We start from the raw sequence: 23,710 nt of genomic DNA on the forward strand, positions 1-23,710 counted from the left end.
AGCCACTGGCTTCCTTGGGAAAATTGCCCATCCTGGGTAGTTTATAGCTTCAGATGTAATGGACAAACAGAGAATAAGAGATAATATCCCAAAACCACTCATAAAAGAAGAGTTAGAATGGAAATGCTGGCATAAATCTGTAATCATCAAGGACTACACCCTCACTCCGCTAGCATCATGTATCTCGTACATAAACTTGATTTATTTGGAGGAAAACTTACAAGCTGAGAAGTAGTAGTGTGCAGGCAATTCCTCCAAATGCTCCTTATCCCATGTCTTGGGCCAAGGAAAGATAGTTTGCATTCATCATGGCCAAATTTCTCATAGAGAGGAGCCCTCCATGATCATCTATGTACTTCTGGTATCAGAAAGGCAAGAAATATCACTATAACCATGGAAGCTCCCTGGTCAGAGAAGTGGCCTCACTGGAAAAGAATAACTCCAGGAGACCAGGGTATGTTTTATCCCCTGAGCATAGAACCCACTCAACCTGTTCTTCCATTGAACTCACTCGGATCTGCTGAGCTGACTTCCAGAAGTTCTTAGATGAGCTAACTTCTCTACTAACTTCCAAAAGGTGGAAGGAAATGTGGCTCCACAACTGTCAAAAATTGTCTCTGCCCAGTAAGGAAACTTGTCTGTCTCAGCCTCAGCCTCAAAGGGAGAGGAAAACTTGAATAAAGACGCTTCTGAATATTTGAAACAATAAACCAGTTTTACAAGTGTGAGGCCCAAATTCTAACTCTATTTGTTCCAAATGCCATAAGCCAAGAATTGAATTTCAAGTAGTCCACAGATGCCCAGTGGAAGCAAATAAAATTTTTCTGGAGAAACTCACCCTAAATTCATACCCCAGAATTTCCTCATGTATAATGTTTTAGAGAATATGATTTCACAATCTGTCAAAAATCACAAAACACTTGATGAAAAAAGGTGACGTGAGAATTAGAAAAATAAAAAACCACAGAATCAGATCATCAGAGATATTGGAAATCTATGCACCTGTTTAAAGAAGTGAAAGAGGATTGAAAATATAAATGAGAAACATAAGATTTGACCAAGAACCAAATCTAACCTCTGGCAATTAAAGTAAAAAAATTAAAACAAAAATTCAGATTAAATACAGCTAAAAAGAGAATTAGTGAGACTTCTGCTTCCATTAATGGCAGAGTAAGTAATTTGGGCTAACCCTCTTAAAAAGACAATGAAAAAGGCTGTAAAAATATAAAAAGAATCTTCTATGAAGCTTTAGAGAAGTAAAGAGATAGAAAACTTTAACAGACAAGATCTGGGAGAAGCCAGGAACTGAAAGAATTGAGCAAAGGACTAGGGGTTATTTTCCTGCTGGGGTGAGAAAGCTGAATTTTTTTTTTTTTTTGCGCTGCTCTCCAGTACCTGCTCAGGATGAGGAACATGGTAAATTAACTTACGTTTAGTCTGAGACCTTCCAAGAGCTGCACTGAAGGAGTGAAGGTGAACAGAAATAAACTAGTCCTCACATGGCCTACTTTGAGTCATTCAGGTAGACCCGAAAATATCAAATCTTAAATTAAAGGGATTCAGGGGTGCTAGTGCCCTAAATGAGCCTGGAAGCAGCAAACAAAAACACTATTTGGAGGAAGATGGCATCACCCATCAAATTGTCCTTAGAAATAGTTATTTAAGTACAATCTTCTGCACACCACAAAAGATAACCAGGCACATTGAGGAGGCGTGACAAAATGGGGGAAAACCAGCAGAACAACAAATAAAAGCAAACAACAGCAGCAACAGAAATAGACTCCAAGGACAACAGATAATGGAATTATCAAATTAGACAGTAACACCAGTATGCTTACTCTGTTCAAAGAAGTATAAGAGAAGCTTGAGAGTTTCTGTACAAGGCTCAAAACTGTAATGTCACATAGAACAGTTGAAAAATTACTACTAAAAATAAATTTTTTAAATGGAAAATTTTAAAAACAAAATTAGGAACTCACTGAATGAATTTGACAGACACAGCTGCGGTGCCAACAACCCCAAACTTGAGTAGCGAAAATTTACAAGTGTTTTTTTCTTTTTCTGTTGATAGATCTATGACAAGTCAGCTGGTGGGGTTAACTGGGGAGAGCCCCTTCTCTAAGCATCCCCAATGGCCAAAGCAGAGAAAAGGGACGTAGTGAATTGTGCAATGGCTCTTTAACCTTCTGCTCCATTTCATGGTCCAAAGCAAATTTCACTGCTAAACTTGACTTTAAGGAACCTGTGGAGTGCCACCTTATCCTGGAAGGAAGACCAAAAATGTTTAGTGAACAACTTATTGATTACCTCAGCTCACTTTTCTAGTCACCAAAAATTCAGTTTACTCTCCTTCCTGCATGCGGAACAACTTTACTCCTTCATAAGGGAGGCAACACAAACCCAAAGTCCCACTTAGTTATGGCACCAAGTTCAAAGTGCAGAATGTGTCATCCTTCATTGGGGGATAATGCACAACAGTCCTCCATATCAAGGGTTACATGCTCCGTACTATTACATACTATTGTAGCACAGTAATCTGGTAGCCACTCTAAATACTTCCTTTCAGAAAAGGAAGATTGGGAGACAAACAGCAACCACTGGCCCATAGTAATGCTGACACTCTGCTACGCAGACATTTTGAAAGTTACCTCTTGGTGAATGTTTGGATGTTTTTGATTAGGTCTTGAAGTGGCTGAATGTAGGGACTGGAGGGTTAAATTTGAAAGCTTGAATTTTTCAATGATTCTATAATTATTTACTTAGGAAAACCAACAAAATCAATAAAAACTAAAAAATAGAAAAAGTAAATAAGAATAGAATTAAGTAGCTTTGCTCAGAACAAAACCAACATACTTAATAGCATTTATAAATACCAGAAAGGCCATCTAGGAAAAAATAAATGTAAATAATATGCTATTCACACTAGTAACAAAAGTTATAAATATCGTGGAACTAATGCAACCAAAAATATGCAAGACCATAACGGAGAAGTTTTTAAAACTACTGACTTTATTAAAAACTATTAATAATATTATATGTAGAGTTATAAATAAAAACAAGATAGAGCTAATGTATAAGAAAAAATAGTGTATTTAATCTGAGTGAGACTGATGGGAAAAGAAAACATTCAATATTTTTTAATGAATCAATATTTATTCAGAGGCTATAGAATTCTCTGACTTTCTTTTTTTAATTTTTTTTATGTGGTAAAAGACATAGATTTACCCTTTTAACAATTTTTAAGTGTACATTACAGCATTGTATAGTTAACTATATTATTAACTATATGCACATTGTTGTACAACAGATATTTAGAACTTTGTCATCTATGCTCGTTGAACAACAAGTCCCCATTTCTCCTTCCTCCCAGCCTAATTTTTTTTAATATAAGGATTAACATAAATTTTTTTATATACATGCTAATTTGAAGGGCAACTATTAAAAATAGACATAGAGTGTGGAACTTTCAAACTGGAAGAGGCGGGGAAATGGAACGAGAAGAAAGAAAGCAAAAGCAAAAACCCCTCAATTTGAAAGAAGGTAAGAAATGGTGTGGGGTGTGGGTAGGAATATAGGTAAAATACAGGACAAATTGAAAGCACAAAAAGAGATGGTAGAAATAAATCCAAATATAACAGTGATCACAATAAATATAGATGGACTAAACTCTGCAGTTAAAGGACAAAGTTTGTAAGACTGGATTAAAAACAAAATCCATTCATATGCTATTTATATATAAGATACATACCTAAAATAGATAGAAACATTGAAAGTTGTAAGGACAGCATAAAAAAATGAAGCAAACATTAACTGAAGAAAGATGGTATTATTATATTACCAGGAAAAAAGTTTCCTTTAAGCAAAAATACTAGAAACAATGAGAGTCAGCTGCTTAGCAGTTTACAGTGTGTATTTCTCTGGTGAAACTATCTTGTTCAAATCGTAACTCAGCCACGTATAAGCTGTGTAACCTGGAAACATTTCTTAATCTAACCCTCAGTGTCTCCAGCTGTAAATGGCCAAGATGACACAGAAACCTCACAGGGTTAAGCTTATTACCAAATCAGATCTGCATGCAAGTGTCAGATGCTTATGTGTTCAATGCGTAATGGCTATTAGTATTATTATTTACACATCCTTTTAAATCAGGAAAAATAAAAGTGTGTTTGGGTCTATCCTATTGTTTAGCATTCTGAAAACGCTGGCAAATACAATTAGTCAAGAAAACTAAATTACAAGTATATACAATGTAAATGCAAAGAAAAAATAACATTATGTACGGAGAATATAATTGTCCTCTTGGGGAAAAAATCAAAGTTAGATATCATACTGTGGAAAACTCTAAAGCACAGTAGCAACCAATATTGCAAAATATCTATGGGGAATAGAACATTGAAAATTGTGCAAAGTCCATATGAAGGAAACCACACACCTATTGAACAACGTCAGTGAAAATATATGGAGGGAGAGGCACGTCAAGTTTCTAGGTTGGACTTCAATTCCAAATCACAATGAATTCTATTAACTTAACCAAATTATTGCAAGCTTCGTTATTTATCATTAGATTTCTAAGTACCTCTTGGTCCTTTTGCTAACTTTCTGTTTGCCAATGACCTGTCTAGTTTGGCATGTTTTAATTATAGAACTCACTACAATTAAATATAATTAATGTCTAGTCTGGCAGGAAACATATTTTTTTATTTTTTAAATGTCTACTCTTAATTATATTTTAAATTAAACTGATGATTATTTGGTCAAGTTCTGAAAAAAATACATTCTGAATAATAAAGTTTAGTTTCAAACCAGAGGAGATTGATTGATTTTTTTAAAACAAAGTGGCAAGCCTACTTATAGAAAAATATAATTATACTCTATTCTCATATCTTACCCCCAAATTAATTCTAGGTGATTAAAATGTAAATGAAGAAAGGAAACAATAAAGATACTAAAGTAAAATCAGAGTTAATAATTATATGAAGTTTAGGCAGGATATCCTTCAAAAGTATGGCACCAGAGAACAAAACGCAATCACAAAGCATTATACATTTAACTACATAAAATTTAACCTCAGCTGATGGAAAAAATAAAGGGCAAAATGGTAAAATCTGAAACATAATTGAAATTTATTGTAATCTTTGAATACAGATGCAAAAAATGAAATAAATTACCTGTGCATAGAATCCACCAGCATATTAAAATATATTTGGCACCATTGTTAAGTAGGCCATTTTCTATGAAAGTAAAAGTGGCTCAATATTACAAAATCTATTAAGGACGCTGATCATATTGATAGGCTGAAAGAGAAAATGTGTCAACCATTTTGATAAATAATAAAAAGGTATTTGATAAATTTTATTCAAAAGCATTGATGTGTATGTAATTAACCACCAAGACATTCAAATTTGTAGCAGCAAAAAGCGAAAAACAACATAAATATAAAGAAATAAGAGATGTGTTTATAAATTTTATAGATCTAAACTCTGGATGACTAGTCAGTAAAGATTATGATACAGTTAAATATTTCTTGATATGCAAACATGTTTACAATATATTTCTAAATGAAAAACCATATGCAATCTTGGCTTTAGCACTATGTACATTATAATGTCATTTTTATACGTGAAAAGTTGTATGTACATTGATGTGGGTCAAAAAGCGGAAAGACAAATAGCAATTATCTTTGTGGAGTGAAGTTATGACTCTTTTTGTTCCTTATGAGTGTGTTTTTCCGTGTGTGTTAAGTGATCTGTGGAACCTATATTAATTTTAATATTACCTTTTAAATATTACAAAGTACAACAACAAGGCTAATAATTTATAATTACTTTGCATTTTAATCCCTCAGGATCCAGAATCTTCTTGGTTTAAAACCTTCTTCCTGACGGCAGGCGTTAACGTGATAAGCACAATTTTCTACCTTATATTTGCTAAAGCAGAAATTCAGGACTGGGCTAAAGAAAAACAACACACATGCCTCTGAAGGTAAGAAGTGATAGATTAAGGACAGATTTTGAAACTGGCGATACACGAGAGAGAGGAGCTGAGGATGACCCCTGAGCAAACTGTGGTGTTGCTGACTGAGATGGAGAAAAATAAGGGGTGCAGGCAGAGGGAAGAAGAGTAGACCATGTGAAGTATGAAACTATTTGACTTCCTGATGGGTATGGCATGCAACCCAGAAGATGTGCTACTCTGGAATTCTGGGGAGATACTGGGACTAGAGATATAAATTTGGGATCCTGGGCCTCTCTAACACCTGAAGGTGAGGAAGAGAAGGAGAAGTTTGCAGGGAAGACTGGGAAAGGCCTTCAATGAAGTAGGAAGAACAGCTGGAGAAAGTAGTATCTCAGAAAAGAAGTGAAAAAGGTGGTTAATAAGTACCCATGGCAAATGCTATCAAGGGGTCAAATTATATAAGGTCTGAAAATTTACTAATGGGTTTGGCAAGAGGTACCTTAAAGGTTACCATGGCTAGAATGATTTTCAAATGAATGATGAAGACAAAGGATCCATTAAAGTTCAAAAGAGAATCTGATATTGTGTCTTTCTTCTCTAAACTTTGTCAGTGGTAAATAGAAGGAGAAGTATCTTTGTGTAGAATTATTTCAGCTTATACAGAAGCAAGAATTGATCGGTGTAGAATATCCCCCTTTTGCAAACCCCAATGAATTAAGGGATCCAAGTATTGTACATCAACAGCTGTTAACACCACAGAAGAGAGACATAGAGACATTGTGTACATCCTGATGGAAGAACATACTACCACTAAGGTCTTGCTAAGAAAATCAAATTGAATATGATCAAGCCTCTGGGAACAGCTACTGTTTTGGAAGAAATACAGAGAACAGGGAATATGTTGAAATAAAGCCTAAGGGTATCATCAGCAAATATAAATGGTAGGAAGGTTACAGGTCAAAAGACTCAGATTCTTTAACAAATAAATTATGAGGGAAAAAAAGATGAAGGGGGAATCTCTAGATTAAAACAGACTTAAAAGACAAATTTTTAAAAACTGGCAAAACTAAACTCTGTAGGGATACATACATAGGTGATTAATCTATAAAGACATACAGAAGACATTACTCTAAATGTCAGGATAGTCATTACTTTTAAGGGGGTGGAAGAGGTTGTGATTAGGATAGATCACATAGAAAATTTCTAGGGTCCTGGTGATATTTTACTTTTCACATCCAGGCAATTAAAAGAGTGTTCATTGAGTTACACATTTGTTTCATGTGGTTTTCTTTATCTGTATATTATAAGAAATGAAGGAAGAAAGAAAGGGAGGAAGGAAGGAAGAGAGAGATGGAGGAAGGGAGGGAGGGAGGGCAGAAGGGAGGAAAGAAGGAAGGAAGGAAGGAAGGGAGAGAATGTGAGCTGAGGAAATGGAGACAGCCAGAATAGACAGCCCTACAAAGGAGAGCAGAGAATTGGCATGGTGCCTGTAGAGGGATGTGGCATTAGGGAATTTTTGTTTGTTTGTTGTTTGTTTTAGAATTGGGTGCAATAGTATTTAAGCTGATGGTATAATCCAATAATGAGGTTTCACAATGTAGGAGAGAAGGTTCACGGGCAGAATTAAAGACTTGAGTCATCCAGAAGGGATGATATCCAAGCACAGTGCAGGGGTTGGCCTTGGATATGAACCTAGAGTTTATCCAAAGTAGTGGAGAAAAGGTAGAGTTGATGACACACATGGTGGGTCAGTATATGGGCTGGCATTTTATCTGTGCAATAAGCAGCAAGGTTTTCACTTAAGAGGGAGGAGTTGAGAGAGAAAGACATAAAGGAATTCACATTGGAAAAGGGTAAAATTACCATTATGAGCGGATGATATGATTGCTTACCTGGAAAATCCAAGTGGGTTGATTGGAAAGCTATAGAAACAAGAAATGCATACAGTAAGTTTCCTGACTAACTCGTTAACACAGAAATAAATCTTTTCACGTTACACAACAATAACTAGTTAGCAGATTTATTGAAAGAAATGGTCCAAATGATGGTTGGAGGAAAATTTGATAGTATCAATCAAAAATTAAATTGATTCAGTATTGCCAGTACTAAGAATTTCCACAATGCTGCAGTCACAAAAAATCACCAAGATATATATACACTCAAGATTGCTGATTAAAAATGGCAAAAATCTGGATCTAGAATTAAACATGTTAATAAATTTTGTGTAACTGAATGGAATATAACCAATAGTTGGAAAATATGGGAGCTAGAACAAATATTTTAACATATAAATTGCTGAGATTGTCCTTATGAATAAGCACATAACAGCACTAGGAAATATTCCACAGGCATTAGCAAAGGGTTATCCTCTATTTCCATGGTATAGAGTTGGGCACAGCCATGGCAGCAATCATATTACTTTATTCAGACTCTATGAATCTTATTTGTTTCTACATAGTTGCCTATTAGATACTAAAAGTTACACTAAAGTTTTCCATTATTATTTCTATTAATTTCTGTTTATGTCAAAGCAGTTATTATTGAATATTCTGATGTAATGTTACAATTTCAAAAAGATTTTGACAAGTATAACTTAATTGGAAATTTAATTTTGATTTTGTAAAATATCGGCCTTTTCCATAATATGATTTTTACTCTTAATTGACTTTCTGATATTGATAGCACAACATCAAATTTTTTGTGTGTGCTTCTTGTAGATTCTGTAGAATACTTTTTCATAGCCTTTAAATTCCACCTTTTTGAATCATTTCATTTAATATGTGTTTCTTACAAATGGTACATTTTAGGGCTCAATTATTTCACCCACTGAGTGCTGTCTCCCTTGTATAGATGAATTTAATCCAACTGCATTCATTATCATTACAAATATCTTCATTTTCTGTCATTTTATTTTATATTCCCTTAAAAAATGTCCTCATTATCTCTGTGGTCTTCCTCTTCCTCCTGCCCCCTTGCCTGCCTCTGTAGTTCAGAAAGTTTATGGAATATTTTAAATTTTGATTGTGCTTACACTCTCTAATGAAATCTTCTTTGAAAATGTGTTCATTTTTCATTAGCATGCTATATTCTTTTTCTGCCTTCTTTTTCCTTCCAAAATATCTAACACATTCGACTTTTCTAATTACTTTTCTCTGGCTAGGACTGATTCTACCTGAGCTTGTAATTCCCCAAACACGGTGTGGTAGAATTTCCTCAGTTCTTCTCTTTGTTTACCTGGTCACCATTTTCATCTTCCCATCAGGCTGGAGCTGGAGGGCTCGAAGCTTTAAATCCGTCTTTCAGATCCTAGGCTAGGTGAAAGCTCAGGGAACACCAGCACAGGTAGCATGATAGTTCAGGAGATGTTTTCCTTAGCCTTGCTTTTTGTTGTCCTGGTGGTTGTTTCTTCAACAACCTGCATCTTCAAGGCTGTCAGCCATTAGGCAGTACAGAGGCATTTTGTTTGCAGCATCAGCAATATTTTTCCCATCACAGTTAAATTGATCCATTGTTGCAAAGTTGGTCAATCTCAACTTTCCATCTTGATTTAAGAAGCTGGGGGAAAATAAGCAAGGGCCGAGTCATAACCACATATTCCTCCTCTAGCCCTGAGGTCACAGCAAAAGGGCCTGGGACACCAGAATTGCAAGGGTTCATGTGGTTCCCAGATGCACTTCCTACTGCTTCACTTCACTCTGGTGGAAAGATCGTGGAGGCCCTGGCCTAGGACACTTCCCTCTTATTTCCTGAGGAATGCACCCAGCCCATGAGTCTGGTAGGCAACTGGAAGTTGATTCCCAATGTCATCTTTTCATTTGGCCCTCATTGTTTCAAATTCAGCAAATAGTCCTTGTTGGTTTTGGCATGAGGCAGTTCCCTAGTTTTTGCAATTTTCTATTTTTGCTTCTTTGAGTTTATTTCAGTGGCCTCCAGAGACAATAGCTGTGTAAAGGAACATGCATTCTGCCTCTGGAAGTTCTTTACAGGAGGGCTTCTCAACTTCTTTTGTGTAATGGACCTCAATTCAGAATATAATGCAGAGAACTCCAAAGGAGAACAATTACGTTGAAATACTTATTAAGATATTTAAAAAGCACATTTATGATAATATATATGCTTCTTTATTAATTCGTTAAATAATGAGAACTAACAACAGGTCTAATACAACTATAGTAATTTTAAAATAGTGACAAGCAAAACAGTGTATTTTGAGGTATTGATAATAATAATAATGCCATAAGAAAATATCTGTGACTTCTTATGGCATCAAAGTCATATTAGTCACTGCTAATATTGCTATGGTTTGTCGCATATATTCATCATGGAAAGAACTGTTAAATTTCAGTCAGTAGTTAGGGATATAAAGATGTTAACTTTTTTTTCTATATAAGTTCACAGACCCCAGATTAAGAACACCTGCTGTCTAATATTCAGGTGCTGGGATAGGAAGTGAGCGATGCCGTCAGGACTTCTATCCTTAAAAGAGCTTTATGTTTTGGTGTGTGTGGCAGGGCTGGGAGCAAGAGGGAGATGAATGATATCTATATTAAAAAAGTTAAGACAACTCCAGGTACTGATATACCATGAAGAACATGAAGTAGGGTAACATGATAGAGAGTACCCGGGAGAGCAGCTGTAGCTGGAGGAACAGGAGGTGACATCTGTGTTGAGACTTCAGCAATGAGAAGAAGAGTCATAATAAAATCAGGGGAGAGAGTACTCCATGCATAAAAAATAACCGAGGTAAGTACCCTGAGATGGGGATGAGCTCAGTCCACCTAAAAGGGAAAACAGAGGGCAGTGGGCTGGAATCTAGTGTTGACCTAAAAATAAAGCAGCCAGTTACTTTATCAGCAAAAATGAGTTCATTTGGAAATAGCAAAGGAAATTGCAATTCGAGACAAGCAAACTATAGCAAAAGGTGTAGGTAAGTCCAGAAAGCAAAGGAAAGGAACTTTATTTTATAGATAAAAAGGAAGAAGTTGGGAGGGGTTGTTTTGAACAAAAGTCCATTGGTGGAAAGCGAGAATTCAGGGTGGTGACAGTTTCTCATTGGCTGAGTTGCTGGGATGGTCGATTTTTTGTAGGGGATACAATGTACTTCTCTGCCTTTTGGGGTCTGTAAATGATGATTCTTCCTGTTGAGGAGTTCTTTCTGTTGAGGTCTATAATTGACAATCCTTCCTGTAATTGACATGAGAGGTAGTACTGTGAGGGCTCCCTTTCTGGCCTCCTGACTCCATTTTAAGTGAGGTTTCCCTTTATTAATTTTCACACTAGTGAGTAAAGAGAATTAAGTTTTGGAGCTAGTTATGGGTCAGATCCCATAGGGCTTGCAGGTATGGTAAGAGCTTGGTTTGAATTTAATTCTGTTTATAATTGAATCTATTAAATGCTTTTGAGGAGGGGAGTGACTTGCCTGATTAACACTTTGTAAAGATCCTACTGGCCACCTTCTAGAGAAAGGACTCTAGGGGACAAGAGTGGAGGCAGGGAGAACAGGGTAGAGGCTGTTTCAGAAGTTCAAGTGAGAGATGCTGGTGGCATGGACTAGGATGGAAGCAGAAAAATGGTGAGAAGCAGTCAGATACAGACCCATTCTGGAGGTAGACAGGGCTGGCAAGACAGGGCAGGGAGATTACGGACTGTGCAGAAAAGAGAAGAATCAAGGATGGGACCTAGATTTTGGCTTTAGCAACTAAGTGAATCAGGATGTTAGTTACTGAGATTGGAAAGCTTTTGAGGGAGGAGGACTGGTGTGGGATTTTGTCCACATTAAGTTGGAACTGCTTGTTAGGAATCTCACACAGCTATCCAGTGGGCAGGGAGGCATATAAGTCTGGAACAAAGCAGAGAGGTCCAAGCGGGAGAAAGACATTTGGGGTTATCGGCATGTAGTTGAGAAAACCTAGGAAAAATTCTGTGCACAAAAATGCGGGCCCAGGCCCCATGGCTTAGCGGTTAAGTGCACGCGCTCCGCTGCTGGCGGCCCCGGGTTCGGATCCCGGGCGTGCACTGATGCACCGCTTCTCTGGCCGTGCTGAGGCCGCGTCCCACATACAGCAACTAGAAGGATGTGCAGCTATGACATACAACTATCTACTGGGGCTTTGGGGGGAAAAAATTAATAAATAAAATTATTTAAAAAAAAAAAAATGCGGGCCCAGTGCCCGAGCCCTAGGACACTCCAACATTTAGAGACCTGATAGAGTAGGTGGAAACAGAAAAGGAGACAATAAAGTGGCCGGTAAGGTAGGAAGAAAACCAAGTGAATGAGGTCCCTCAGGAACCTGTGTCAGGAAGGAGCAAGTTCCGGCCCATGTGTGAAATTCCTCTGAGATGCTGAGTGAGAGGGAGGTCAGGGAGAGGAGCATTGGCTTTGACAGTTGGTACACTCTGAGAGGCTGAAACATAACTATATACATTATACAGAGCTCTCAGCATTTCACTTCATGGTGTGTTGTCATAGTGGCCTTTGTTAGGGGGTGAGGTGGGGTGGGGCATCAGTATCAGTAAGGCTATTCAGTAGTTCATATAATGATAAAAAACTTAATTGGCTAGAGGGTTTATAAATTAAAAGGTATAATTATGTGGTCTTAAGTTTTTTCAACTTTTGTGTGTTATGTTTTATTGATATAAGTGGATTTTCTTGAGCTGATAGACTTAGGTGAATGTGTCTGGATCTGTAAAGAGAAATAGACTGTAAAGTTCTGCCTCTCCCTGAAGCTGGTGGCAGAGAAAGAAGCCACAAGAGTGATAGAAAAGGTTCCCCTTGCCTGTGCACCTGCCAGTGGACTCAGTCACTTAAGTGTGTGACTTCTCCTCTGACATGATCACAGCCACATGGCCTGTGGGCAGGAAGGACAACAAGGACTGGGATAGCAGAGTTTAATCTCCCGCGAGCTTTTTTTTTTTTTTTTTTGGTGAGGAAGATTAGCCCTGAGCTAACATCTTGCCAATCTTCCTCTTTTTTGCTGAGGAAGATTGGCCCTGGGCTAACATCCATGCCCATCTTCTTCTGCTTTATATGTGGGATGCCTGCCACAGCATGGCTTGATAAGCAGTGAGTAGGTCCACATCCGGGATCCGAACCTGCAAACCCTGGACCACCAAAGCGGAGCACGTGAACTTAACCACTACACCACCAGGCTGGCACCCAACTTTTTTTTTTTTTTTGCAGAGAAAGATTTGTCATGAGCTAACATCTGTTGCCAATCTTCCTCTTTTTCTTTTTTCTTCCCCAAAGCCCTGGACATGATTGTATATTCTAGTTGTAAATCATTCTAGTTCTTCTATGTGAGCCGCTGCCACAGCACGGCAACTGATGGATGAGTGGTATGGTTCCACTACTGGGAAGTGGACCCGGATGCTGAATCCTGCAAACTTTTAAAATCAGCTGTGCCAACCAATTAGGGCAGTTGGTGGCCTTGCCACTGTCAAGAATTTTGTAAGCCCATACAGAGGGGAAAGGAGAGAAAGAAGTAAGTGCATATAGATGTTTCCTTCTAGATGATTCATGGTTTCTTTTAAGTGTCTTTACTTCTATCTACAGACCTTTATTGAATGGCTTAAGTAGGGATTTGGGTTTGCTTTCCAAGTAATTGAATTTTACCAACATCACTTTTTTGAATACTTCATTTTTGTTCCTCTAAGTTAAAATACCAACTTTTAGTAAAATAAATTTCCATATATTTATATCCATTTCTGAGCTTAATATTTAGTTTAATATCTATTGTTACTGGGACCTGTTATGTAACATATTGATTAGTTTAAATTTTTAACATATGTAAACGTCAGGCAGATCAAACAATCTTTCTCATTTTTATTTTTGAAAATGTTATTATCTAGTATCAGCTGTTTATTCTTCCAGGAAAGTTTATAATAATTGGGCATCTTTTAAAAGACCTGTTGAGGTGTTTAAATTGCCCTAAATTGCAATTTAATTGCACTAGATTGTGCTAAATCAATTTGGGAGAAATTAAAATAGCTATAACAGCACAATCTGTTAAAAGAACATAGTACCGTCCCCTCTGCTGAACTTGGGTTCAGTTCTCCTTCGGTCAAGTCCTGCAGTTTGCTTCATATACTTCCAATGCATTTCTTATAAAATTTAATTTATACTTTCTGAATGTGATTTTTGTTTATTATATTTTCTTAAAAGTTTGGGCTTGGATGTAGGAAAGATATCGTTTGAATATATTTATTTTTTTAACTGAAAAAACTTTACTATGGCTATGCTATCTTGTTAGGATAGTTTGTGAGTTGATTCTTGGATTTTCAAGTAGATAAGCATATCATTTGCAAATAAGAATAATAATTTTGTTTCCTCTCTTTTGATATTTAAATCTCTTTTTTCTTTTTTTCCCCTTGGCTCATTGCCCCTAACAGAATTTCCAGAACTAACTTACCTAATGGGTTATTATTAGTGTTCCTTTATTCCTGATGGCTTTAAATGCATAGACTCTAGCTCTACTCCTAAGTAATAAATTAATTGTTAGTTTAAAATAGGTATTTTATTATGGTAACAAATTGCCTTTCTATTCTTTTTGAGTTTGAAAATCGAAAACCAAGAATGGACATTGAGTTTTGTCAAACGCATTTGTAGCTTCTATTGAGATGATTGCATATTTTTCTCCTCTATGAATCATTAATATAATGCATTTTTTAATATTGAAAGCAGACTTACATTCCTGACATTAAACTCTTTAGATCAAAGAAAAGGTTAATATTACAAGGAAACTGGGATGAAATTGATATGGCAACTGAACATTATATTTAGTTTTGAGCTTCTAAGTATCAAGGATAAACTAGGAAATGCAATTTTGCAAGTTGTGAGGATCTTTGTCTGATAAAAATAAATCACCAAGATGAATTCCTTAAGTGAATAGTGCTATGGACAGAACATAAGCAGGAGTAAGATCTTCTCCGCCATCTTCCAGACACATGGCTCTGGGCTTTATTAACCTGTTAGGGTATTAGATCAGATGTTTATCAAATGCCTGGATGAACATTATTAAAATCAAAACCAATAAGTTGAACAAATATGACTTGAGGAATGTAATCAAAATGCAGTTATACTTTTATCTCCTACCTCTACTATTTAATTTGAAAAAAATATCAAAATTATGGAAAAGTTACAAGAATAGTATAAAGAACTTTTATTCCTTAACCATTTGAGAGTGAGTTGCTAGCATGATGGCCCTCCCCACTATCCCCTCCCCTGCCCCAATATGTTAGGATGTGTTTTCTATCCTACCTAACCACAAAACAACTATCAACATCGGGTAATTAATATTGATACATTTCTACCTAATCCTCAGATCCCATTAACATTTCACCAGTTGTACCAGGATTCTTTTTTTTTTGGCAAAAGAATTCAGTTCAGAATCTCATGTTTCATTTAGTTGTCATGTCTCTTTAGTCTCCTTAACTCTGGAATTGTTCCTCAGTCTTTCCTTAACTTTAATGATATGATTAAAGAGTACAGGTCAGGGCCAGCCCGGTGGCGTAGGGGTTAAGTTTGCGCACTGCACTTTGGCGGGGCCGCGGGGGCTTCACAGGTTTGGATCCTGAGCACAGCCCAACGCACCACTTGCCAAGCCATGCTGTGGCCGCATCCCATATAAAGTGGAGGAAGATAGGCACAGATGTTAGCCCAGGGCCAATCTTCCTCAGCAAAAAGAGGAGGATTGGCATCAGATGTTAGCTCAGGGCTAATGTTCCTCACAAAAAAAAAAAAAAGAGTACAGGCCAATTATTCTGTAGAATGTCTCTCAGCTGAGGTTTCTCTGATGTTTTCACATGATTAGATTCAAGTTAGGCATCTTAGATAAGGATACCACAGAGGTGTCACTGCATCCTTCTCAGGATCCTCATATGACAGTCACGTGAGGCTGATATGCACCCTTCTTTTTTCTTTTTGTGAGGAAGATCAGCCCTGTGCTAACATTTGCCAATCCTTCTCTTTTTTTGCTGAGGAAGACTGGCCCTGGGCTAACATCCGTGCCCATCTTCCTCCACTTTATATGGGATGCCGCCACAGCATGGCCTGACAAGTGGCGCGTGGGTGCACGCCCGGGATCCAAACCAGCGAACGCCCGGCCACCGCAGGGGAGCATGGGCACTTAACCGCTTGCACCCCCGGGCTGGCCCCTGGACCATTCTTTACGATGTTAATTATCTTCTCTTGATTTAGATGGTGTCTGTTGGGTTTTTCCTCAGCAAAGTTACTCCTTTTCCAATTAAAATTAATAAGTAGTCATGAGAAGATACTTTGGGACTGTGTATGTATTCCATTTCACATCTTATTTATTTGTTCATTCACTTATTTATTTATTCACTTATTTATTTCAGTGTGGACTCATAGGTTCCTGTTTTATTCAGTGTTTATAATATGCTACCATTATTTTTTACTTTGATGCTCAGCTTGTCTCAGATTTGGCCAGTGGGGGTTTCTTCGTCATTCTTTGAGCATTTCCTTACTTTCTGGCACAACATGTCATTCTAGGCTTATCTTGTATATTCCTTGGCCAAGCCCTGGAATCAACCATCTCTTGAAGAAGCTCTGGTTCCTCTTAATGTTTGAGAATAATATTTAGAAACCAAGTTCAAGTTAGGGACTATATATGTATACATACTTTATCTATCTATCCATCTACTTGTCTTTCTATCAACACCTATGAATTTACACCAGTACTTCCATTTCACTCTAACACCACAAGGTTCATTCTAGTTTTCTACTTTAACATATTTGTAACTCTCTTTTTCAGCATGAGCCCCCATTATCCTTTTTAAAAATTTTTTATTTATTTATTTTCTTGCAAATAAAAACGTAAGGTGTACAATGTGATATTTTGATATATGTACACATTGTGAAATGATTATCACAATCAAACTAACATATCCATCACCTTGCATAGTTGGCATTTGTGTGTGTGTGTGTGTGTGTATGTGTATGTGTAATGAGAATATATATTTACTTAATCAATCCATCTACATATCACCAATCTCTCATTGCCATTGCTATCCTCTCACTTCCACAGATGCCTTCCTCATTCCTCTTCTGTTCCTGCACCCCCTTGCTATCGTGCCACCTGTAGATGCCTTCTTTCTCTATCCATGCTCTGACACTCTACCCTGGGCCACCCCTTCTGGGGCATGGAAACCCTCCTCAACTCTCTTGGGTGCTGACATCCTACAGTAGTGTCAAAGATAAATAAAGCTGGACACTATTTACCGTGGTAAGGACAGATTTTAATCAGTGATACACTATTGCACTAGGGGAACAAGTCTAGCATGATCTGAACTTAATTTTGATTTGTACAAAGGTGAGGGGTATCTTAAAGGGAAAATGAGGGAACAGGGAAGGGGATGAGCAAGGGCTCAGTAGAGTCAGAGAAGTGAAAAATTACAGAAAGCAGGAAGGAGGTTGGCTCCTAATGAAACTCATCTGGGTTTGCCAACTGGTGCTGACTGAAGTTAGGCTCCTACCCTCCCCCAGAGGCTGGGAGACAGGAGTCGTATCTTCAGAGGTTGGCTGGAACAAATGGCAAATTCTTTTAGCAGCTTTGAGTTTTCTCAGGCAAGCGCTTTAAGAGAGGCTTCCTAGAAATGTGGCCTTGAGCTGTTAGAAACTATATTAGTGTTTTGTTTAAGTCTTTATTGACCTAGGTGGAGGCCTAGTTGAGAAGAGGGCTCAGAGGAGCCTGGCTAGAGTTTGGTCAAGGGGAGAATCTTTGTCAATAGGTTGCACATCTCTGCCTAGAAGCCTTCCTCAACTGGCTTTGGCTCCAAGACCCTGTGCCAGGCTGTGACCCAGCACAGACACCCTCCATACTCTGATCAGGCTTCAGCCTCCTCTACCAGGCTGTCCTCCTGCATGAACGGTCCTTACCCTGCATGGCCTCTGACGCTCCTCACCGTGCCCTGCTGGGGTAGCCCTGGATTATCCATTAGGCAAAATAAGAACATGTTTAGGGCACCAAGAGAAGAGGTACCACAGAGTTTCTCTCCTAGCTGTCATGTCCTTAACTCTTTCACTTCCACATTCAACTTTAATAGAATTTTTTGCAATTGTCTTTATCTATGGTGTTTGATTTTACTCTAAATTATTTGGGGGAAAAAAGTTGTCTTTGACATGGTGAGTGACTAAAGTTTAAAAGCTTGATTTGAAGCTTGGTCATCAGGTACCACATTTGTTTCCGTTTCATGGTCTGAGAGTGTCATATCCCTGACAGCTGGCTGGGTCTGCCTAGCATTTAACTCATCACCTGATTTGTAAAAGAGACCCTTAAGCTCTTTCTTTTAAGCAATGGAAGGGCCAAGGGGACAACCAGTGTTGGGCTGTGCTTAGGGCATCAATTGGCCTTAATCCGTCTTTGCAATGGAGCAGCCTAACTTGCCGATTGTTTCCTCCTCTCCCCAATAACTTCTGACGAAAGTCATTCAGGAAATGAAGAGGAGAGGGGAAGGGCTTGCACTTTCCCTTTGAACCTGCTCAGTGAGGAAAGAATGAAAAGTCTGGATTCCCCCATCCCCTTTTTTAAAGCACTGTGGTCATATAAAAAGTCCTGTGGTCAAATAAAATTTCCTATGGTCACTTTAAATAGCAAGCACACATTCCCCGTTAGGTAATAGAAAATACTCATTCCAATATATAATTCAGCGCATCAATTATCATTCAAGTATGAGACTCCTTCTCTGTCTCTCTGGCCAGGACGTAGTTGCAGACAGACCATCTCCTTCATGCAAAGGGTGTGACCATTTTCTTCTTTCTCCTCTCCTCACCCCGCAGTTTGCTGACCCCATTTCTGGCCCCTCCTAGGTATAATAAGTAGAGGAAGGAGAAGAAAGCAAGTAGAGAAATTTCTTGTTTACCTGGTTCTGTTGTCAGATGCCTCATGCTCCCTGGGCTGGCAGATGATGCAAGCAGACTCTTTCCTTTGTGCACAAGAGGCCTCGATGCAATCTCCTTTGGCTCCTCGCCGCCACTCCACACGGGTCGCTCTTTGTGGATATTCTGTCGCCCTTCCAGGTAGTCCCTTGGGGCCAACTACCTCTCCTGTGACCTGCATCTGGTCCACAAGAAACACTAATATACCCTCTGGCCTGACAAAATCGAGTACAATCCACTTCCAATGCAGCGCTCACCTTTTTGTCTGCCCTGCCCCTCTGGTGGAAAGCCACAGCCCCTCGCTATCAGGTTCCTCAGAAATCTACTCCGGGGCTGGCCCCGTGGCTTAGCAATTAAGTGCGTGCACTCCACTACTGGCAGCCCGGGGTTCAGATCCCGGGCGCGCACCGTAGCACCACTTGTCGGGCCATGCTGAGGCCGTGTCCCACAGACAGCAACTAGAAGGATGTGAAACTATGACATACAACTATCTACTGGGGCTTCAGGGAGAAAAAGGGGAAAAAAAGGAGAATTGGCAATAGATGCTAGCACAGACCCGGTCTTCCTCAGCAAAAAGAGGAGGATTGGCATGGATGTTAGCTCAGGGCTGATCTTCCTCACCAAAAAAAAGAAAAGAAAGAAATCTACTCCAAGTGCTTTCATTAAAGGCTTATCCCAGCTATAAATGTGGGATCGAGCAACCATCCACCTACCCTGGAGGGAGGCAGGGTGGATTTATTCACATAAAGAGTATAATTCACATACCGTATAATTCACCTATTTAAACTGTACAATTCGATGTGTCATAGTATAGTCGCAGATATGTGCAACTATCACCACAGTTAATTTAAGAACATTTTTATCACCACAAAGAGAAACCTTGTATCTTTACCATCACTCTCCCATCCCCCCATCCCTCCAACCCTAAGCAACAACTAATCTGATTTCTAATGCATCCTCTCTATAGATTAGCCTATTCTGGACATTTCATATAAATGGAATCATATAACACATCTTGTGTGACTAGCCTCTTTCACTTAGCAAAATGTTACCAAGGTTCATCCATGGTGTAGCATGTAGAGGTACTTCATTCCTTTTTGTGGCTGAGTAATATTTGATTACATGGATATACCACATTTTGTTCATCCATTCATCTATTGATGGATATTTGGGTGGTTTCCACTCTGTCTATTGTGATTAGACTGCTATAGACATTTGTTTACAAGTTTTTGTGCGAACAGTTGTTTCAATTCTTTTAGGTATACACCTAGTAGTGGAAATACTAGGTCGTATGGTAATTCTATACTTAACTTTTTGAAGAACCATCAAACTGTTTTCCATAGTGGCAGCACCATTCTACATTCCCACCAGCCATGTGTGAGGGTTCTAATTCTTTACGTCCCTACACTTATTGTTTTCTGTTTTGTTTTTGTTTTATTATAGCCATCCTATTGGGTTTGAAGTGGTTTTGATTTATGTTTCCCTAGTGACTAAGGATGTTGAGCATCTTTTTATGTGCTTATTGGCCATTTTTATATCTTCTTTGGAAATATATTTATTCAAGTTTTTTGCTCATTTTTTAATTGATTTGTTTGTCTTTTTGTTGTTAAGTTTATATATTCTGGGTACTCGACTCTTATCAGATATGTGATTGGCAAACAGTTTCTCCCATTCTGAGGTTGTCTTTTCACTTTCTTGATAGGGTTCTTTCATGCACAAAATTTTTTAATTTTTTCACTTTATCTATTTTTTCTTTTGTTGCTTGTGCTTTTGGTGTCATATCTAAGAAACCATTGCCAAACTTGTGGTTGTGAAGATTTACCCCTATATTTTCTTCTAAGAGTTTTATTGTTTTAGCTCTTACATTTAGGTCTTTGATCTTTTGAGTTAATTTTTGTAAATGGTGTGAGCTAAGGGTCCAAATTCATTCTTTAGCATGTAGCTATCCAGTTGTCCCAGCACAATTTGTTAAAAAGACTATTCTTTCCACACTGAATGGTCTTAGCATCCTTATCAAAAATCAGCTTTCCATAAACACATTGGTTTATTTCTAGACTCTTAATTCTATTCCACTAGTCTATGTATCTATCATTATACCAGTACCACTCTGTCTTGATTACTGTTGCTTTGTAGAAAGTTTTGAAGTATGAGTCTTCCAACTTTGTTCTTCTTTTTCAAGACTGTTTTGGCTATTCTGGGTCCCTTGCAATTCCACATGAATTTTAGAATCAGCTTGTCAATTTCTACAGAGATATCAAGTGGAATTCTGAGAGAGATTGCATTGAATCTATGGATCGATTTCAGGAGTATTACCATTTTAACAGTATTAAGTCTCCCAATCCGTGAACATGGGATGTTTTTCCATTCATGTAAATCTTTAATTTCTTTCAACAATATTTTGTACTTTTCAGAGTATAAATTTTGCACTTCTTCTGTTAAATTTATTCCTAAGTATTTTATTCTTTTTTGTGCTATTTTAAATGAAGTTCTTTTCTCAGTTTAATTTTTGGATTATTTGTTGCAAGTATATAGAAATATGTCTGATTTTTGTATATTGATCTTGTCTCCTCAAACCTTGCTAAACTGTTTTATTACTTCTAACTCTTTTTTAGTGAATTCCTTACAATTTCTATGTAGAAGATTATGTCATCTGTGAATATAGTTTGACTTCTTTTTCAATCTAGATGCCTTTTATTTCTTTTTCTTGCCTAATTGCCCTGCCTAGAACCTCTATTATAATGTCGAATAGAAGTGGCAAGAATGGACATCCTTGTCTTGTTTTTGGCCCTGGGGGGAAAAACACACATTTTTATATTCTTTCAAAGCCTTTATCCATCTCCATTCTCCTGAGGCTTTCACTTTTATGTAATCCTAAATTGTTTTAGAACCATATTACTGTTCCTTTTAATCACATCCTGAAGAATATCTGTAAGTTACCCTTACACCTCACTTTGGAATTCTATATCTGTTGTATATTGCCACCTATATCAAAGTCTCCAGTGTAGGTAACATTGTCATACACCCTGTTTCAGAATTATTCACCCTAAATTTGTCCAAATGTAGGCCATCCCAGAAAAGAGGAGAAAAAAAGATACTTTTCTCCTTCCGATGGATTATGTGCACTTAAAACAGTGACATTGTGGCGAAAGATGTCCAATTTTCTCTCTTTGCCTAGTGAAAGGACAGCGTTGTGTAACATTTCACCTCCGTTGGATAAAATGCATCATGACTGCCTATGATAAGAAATGCTTATATACAGCTAACATGTAGAAACACATCTGGAGTACTTATAGACAGCTGTTAGGCAATGTAAGTAGCTGTTTCTATTGGGAAACCCAGAAAATGTCTATTAGTATGAATGACATGTTTTAGTAACTAATAAAACTCCAAACACAAAAAAGTATAAAACGTTCAACATAAAGGAAAGATAGTGTGTGCCTTCCTCATTGTTACCCCAGATAGGACCCTGGATTAATGCACCAGTTTAGCACCTTGGCCAATTCCCCCTTTTGGATTTTGGAGAATATGACACCAGATGAGTTAATATGGACGCCTGCCAACCAGGTGAAGCTGAGTTTCAGTCCATTTTACCAGATAGCGCTGTTCCAGTTGCCACGGGGTACGGCAGTTTCTTGGGGATCCTTCTGAGCAGGGCCAGAGGGTGTGGTTGGTGTAGGATCACAAGGGAAGTTTTATTTTCATTTTTTTTGTAACAAATTGATTACAAAGAATGGGAATTTAGTAAAATACAAAAAGTGTGCCTTGTTATTGCTGTGGATAAAATGTATTCTTATTAGGGAGAGCAGCAACATCAAACTACCTGAGTTCCAAACCCCATAGGTGTCCAATGTTTTTTTCTTTTCAGGATACAGCATAGATATAAAGCAAATGGTGGATGGTTTCATACCATGTGCCTGGACCTAGTAGGATGTTGGAATTGTTCAGACCTTTTACACATAGACTTTTGAGAGTAGGGAGGAAGAAGGATGATAAAATTGCACCAGTCATATATATTTTTATGTCAAGAGGAGAGAAGTGTAACAAATGCCTAGGATAACATATCATTAGAACAACGAATACAACTTGAGAAAAATATACTAAGCCAGACTATTTCTTTAAACTATTTTAAAGCTTCCACTGAGTACAAGGACTCACCAGTGACATTTGTGTGTCCTTTTTTCTTTCTCTACAAAACTTAGTGTAAAACAGAGCACTAGGAGAGCCTGGGACCAATCTCCTTATTGAAGGGAAGAGGAACCAGCACATGAGTTGGAACTGAGGGGCAGTCACCAGCCCAAAGAAGAAGACGGCATGTGGATTCCTAGGAGGCCAGTTTCCCTGACAACACACCCTGTGTGCATCTCTTCTGTATCGTGTATTGTTTGTAACGTGTCTGAATTTTAAATGCAGGTTTATTTGTCTTCCACTCTGCATCAGTTGCTTTATGAATGATGGTTAAATAAACAAGCACAATAAGATAAAATTTTATTCTAAGACTTTGTGAAAGAGCTTTTCCACAGTTTTCAACTTTCACTCCTGTGTGTTGTAGATGTGTGGGCCAGTGGAAAATCTGATATTTCTGTACAGCTATGTGTCACTTAACGATGGGGATACATTCTGAAAAATGCATCATTAGGCAATTTCGTCATAGTGTGAATATCATAGAGTGTACTTACACAAACCTAGATAGTATAGCCTTCTACGCACGTAGGATGTATGGTATATAGCCTATTGCTCATTGGCAAACCTGTACAGCATGTTACTGTACTGAATACTGTAGGCAAGTGTAACACAATGGTAAGTATTTGTGTATCTAAACACATCTAAACATAGAAAAGGTACAGTAAAATATGGTATAAATGA

The 23,710-nt window shown here is 37.8% G+C and overlaps 1 protein-coding gene across 1 annotated transcript in view; it reads left to right on the top strand.

Annotated features, from left to right (window-relative positions):
• Positions 1 to 23,710, top strand: part of LOC131413380 (sodium-dependent phosphate transport protein 1-like) — a 62,950-nt gene extending 39,240 nt beyond the window's left edge. The window contains 2 exon segments of the mRNA XM_058553912.1: positions 5,846 to 5,982; positions 23,047 to 23,710. Of these exon segments, the coding sequence (XP_058409895.1) occupies positions 5,846 to 5,980 (135 nt within the window). The 3' untranslated portion in view covers positions 5,981 to 5,982; positions 23,047 to 23,710.

Source organism: Diceros bicornis, chromosome 14 (genome assembly GCF_020826845.1).
Source record: "Diceros bicornis minor isolate mBicDic1 chromosome 14, mDicBic1.mat.cur, whole genome shotgun sequence".
In the NCBI taxonomy this organism is placed as follows: domain Eukaryota; kingdom Metazoa; phylum Chordata; class Mammalia; order Perissodactyla; family Rhinocerotidae; genus Diceros; species Diceros bicornis.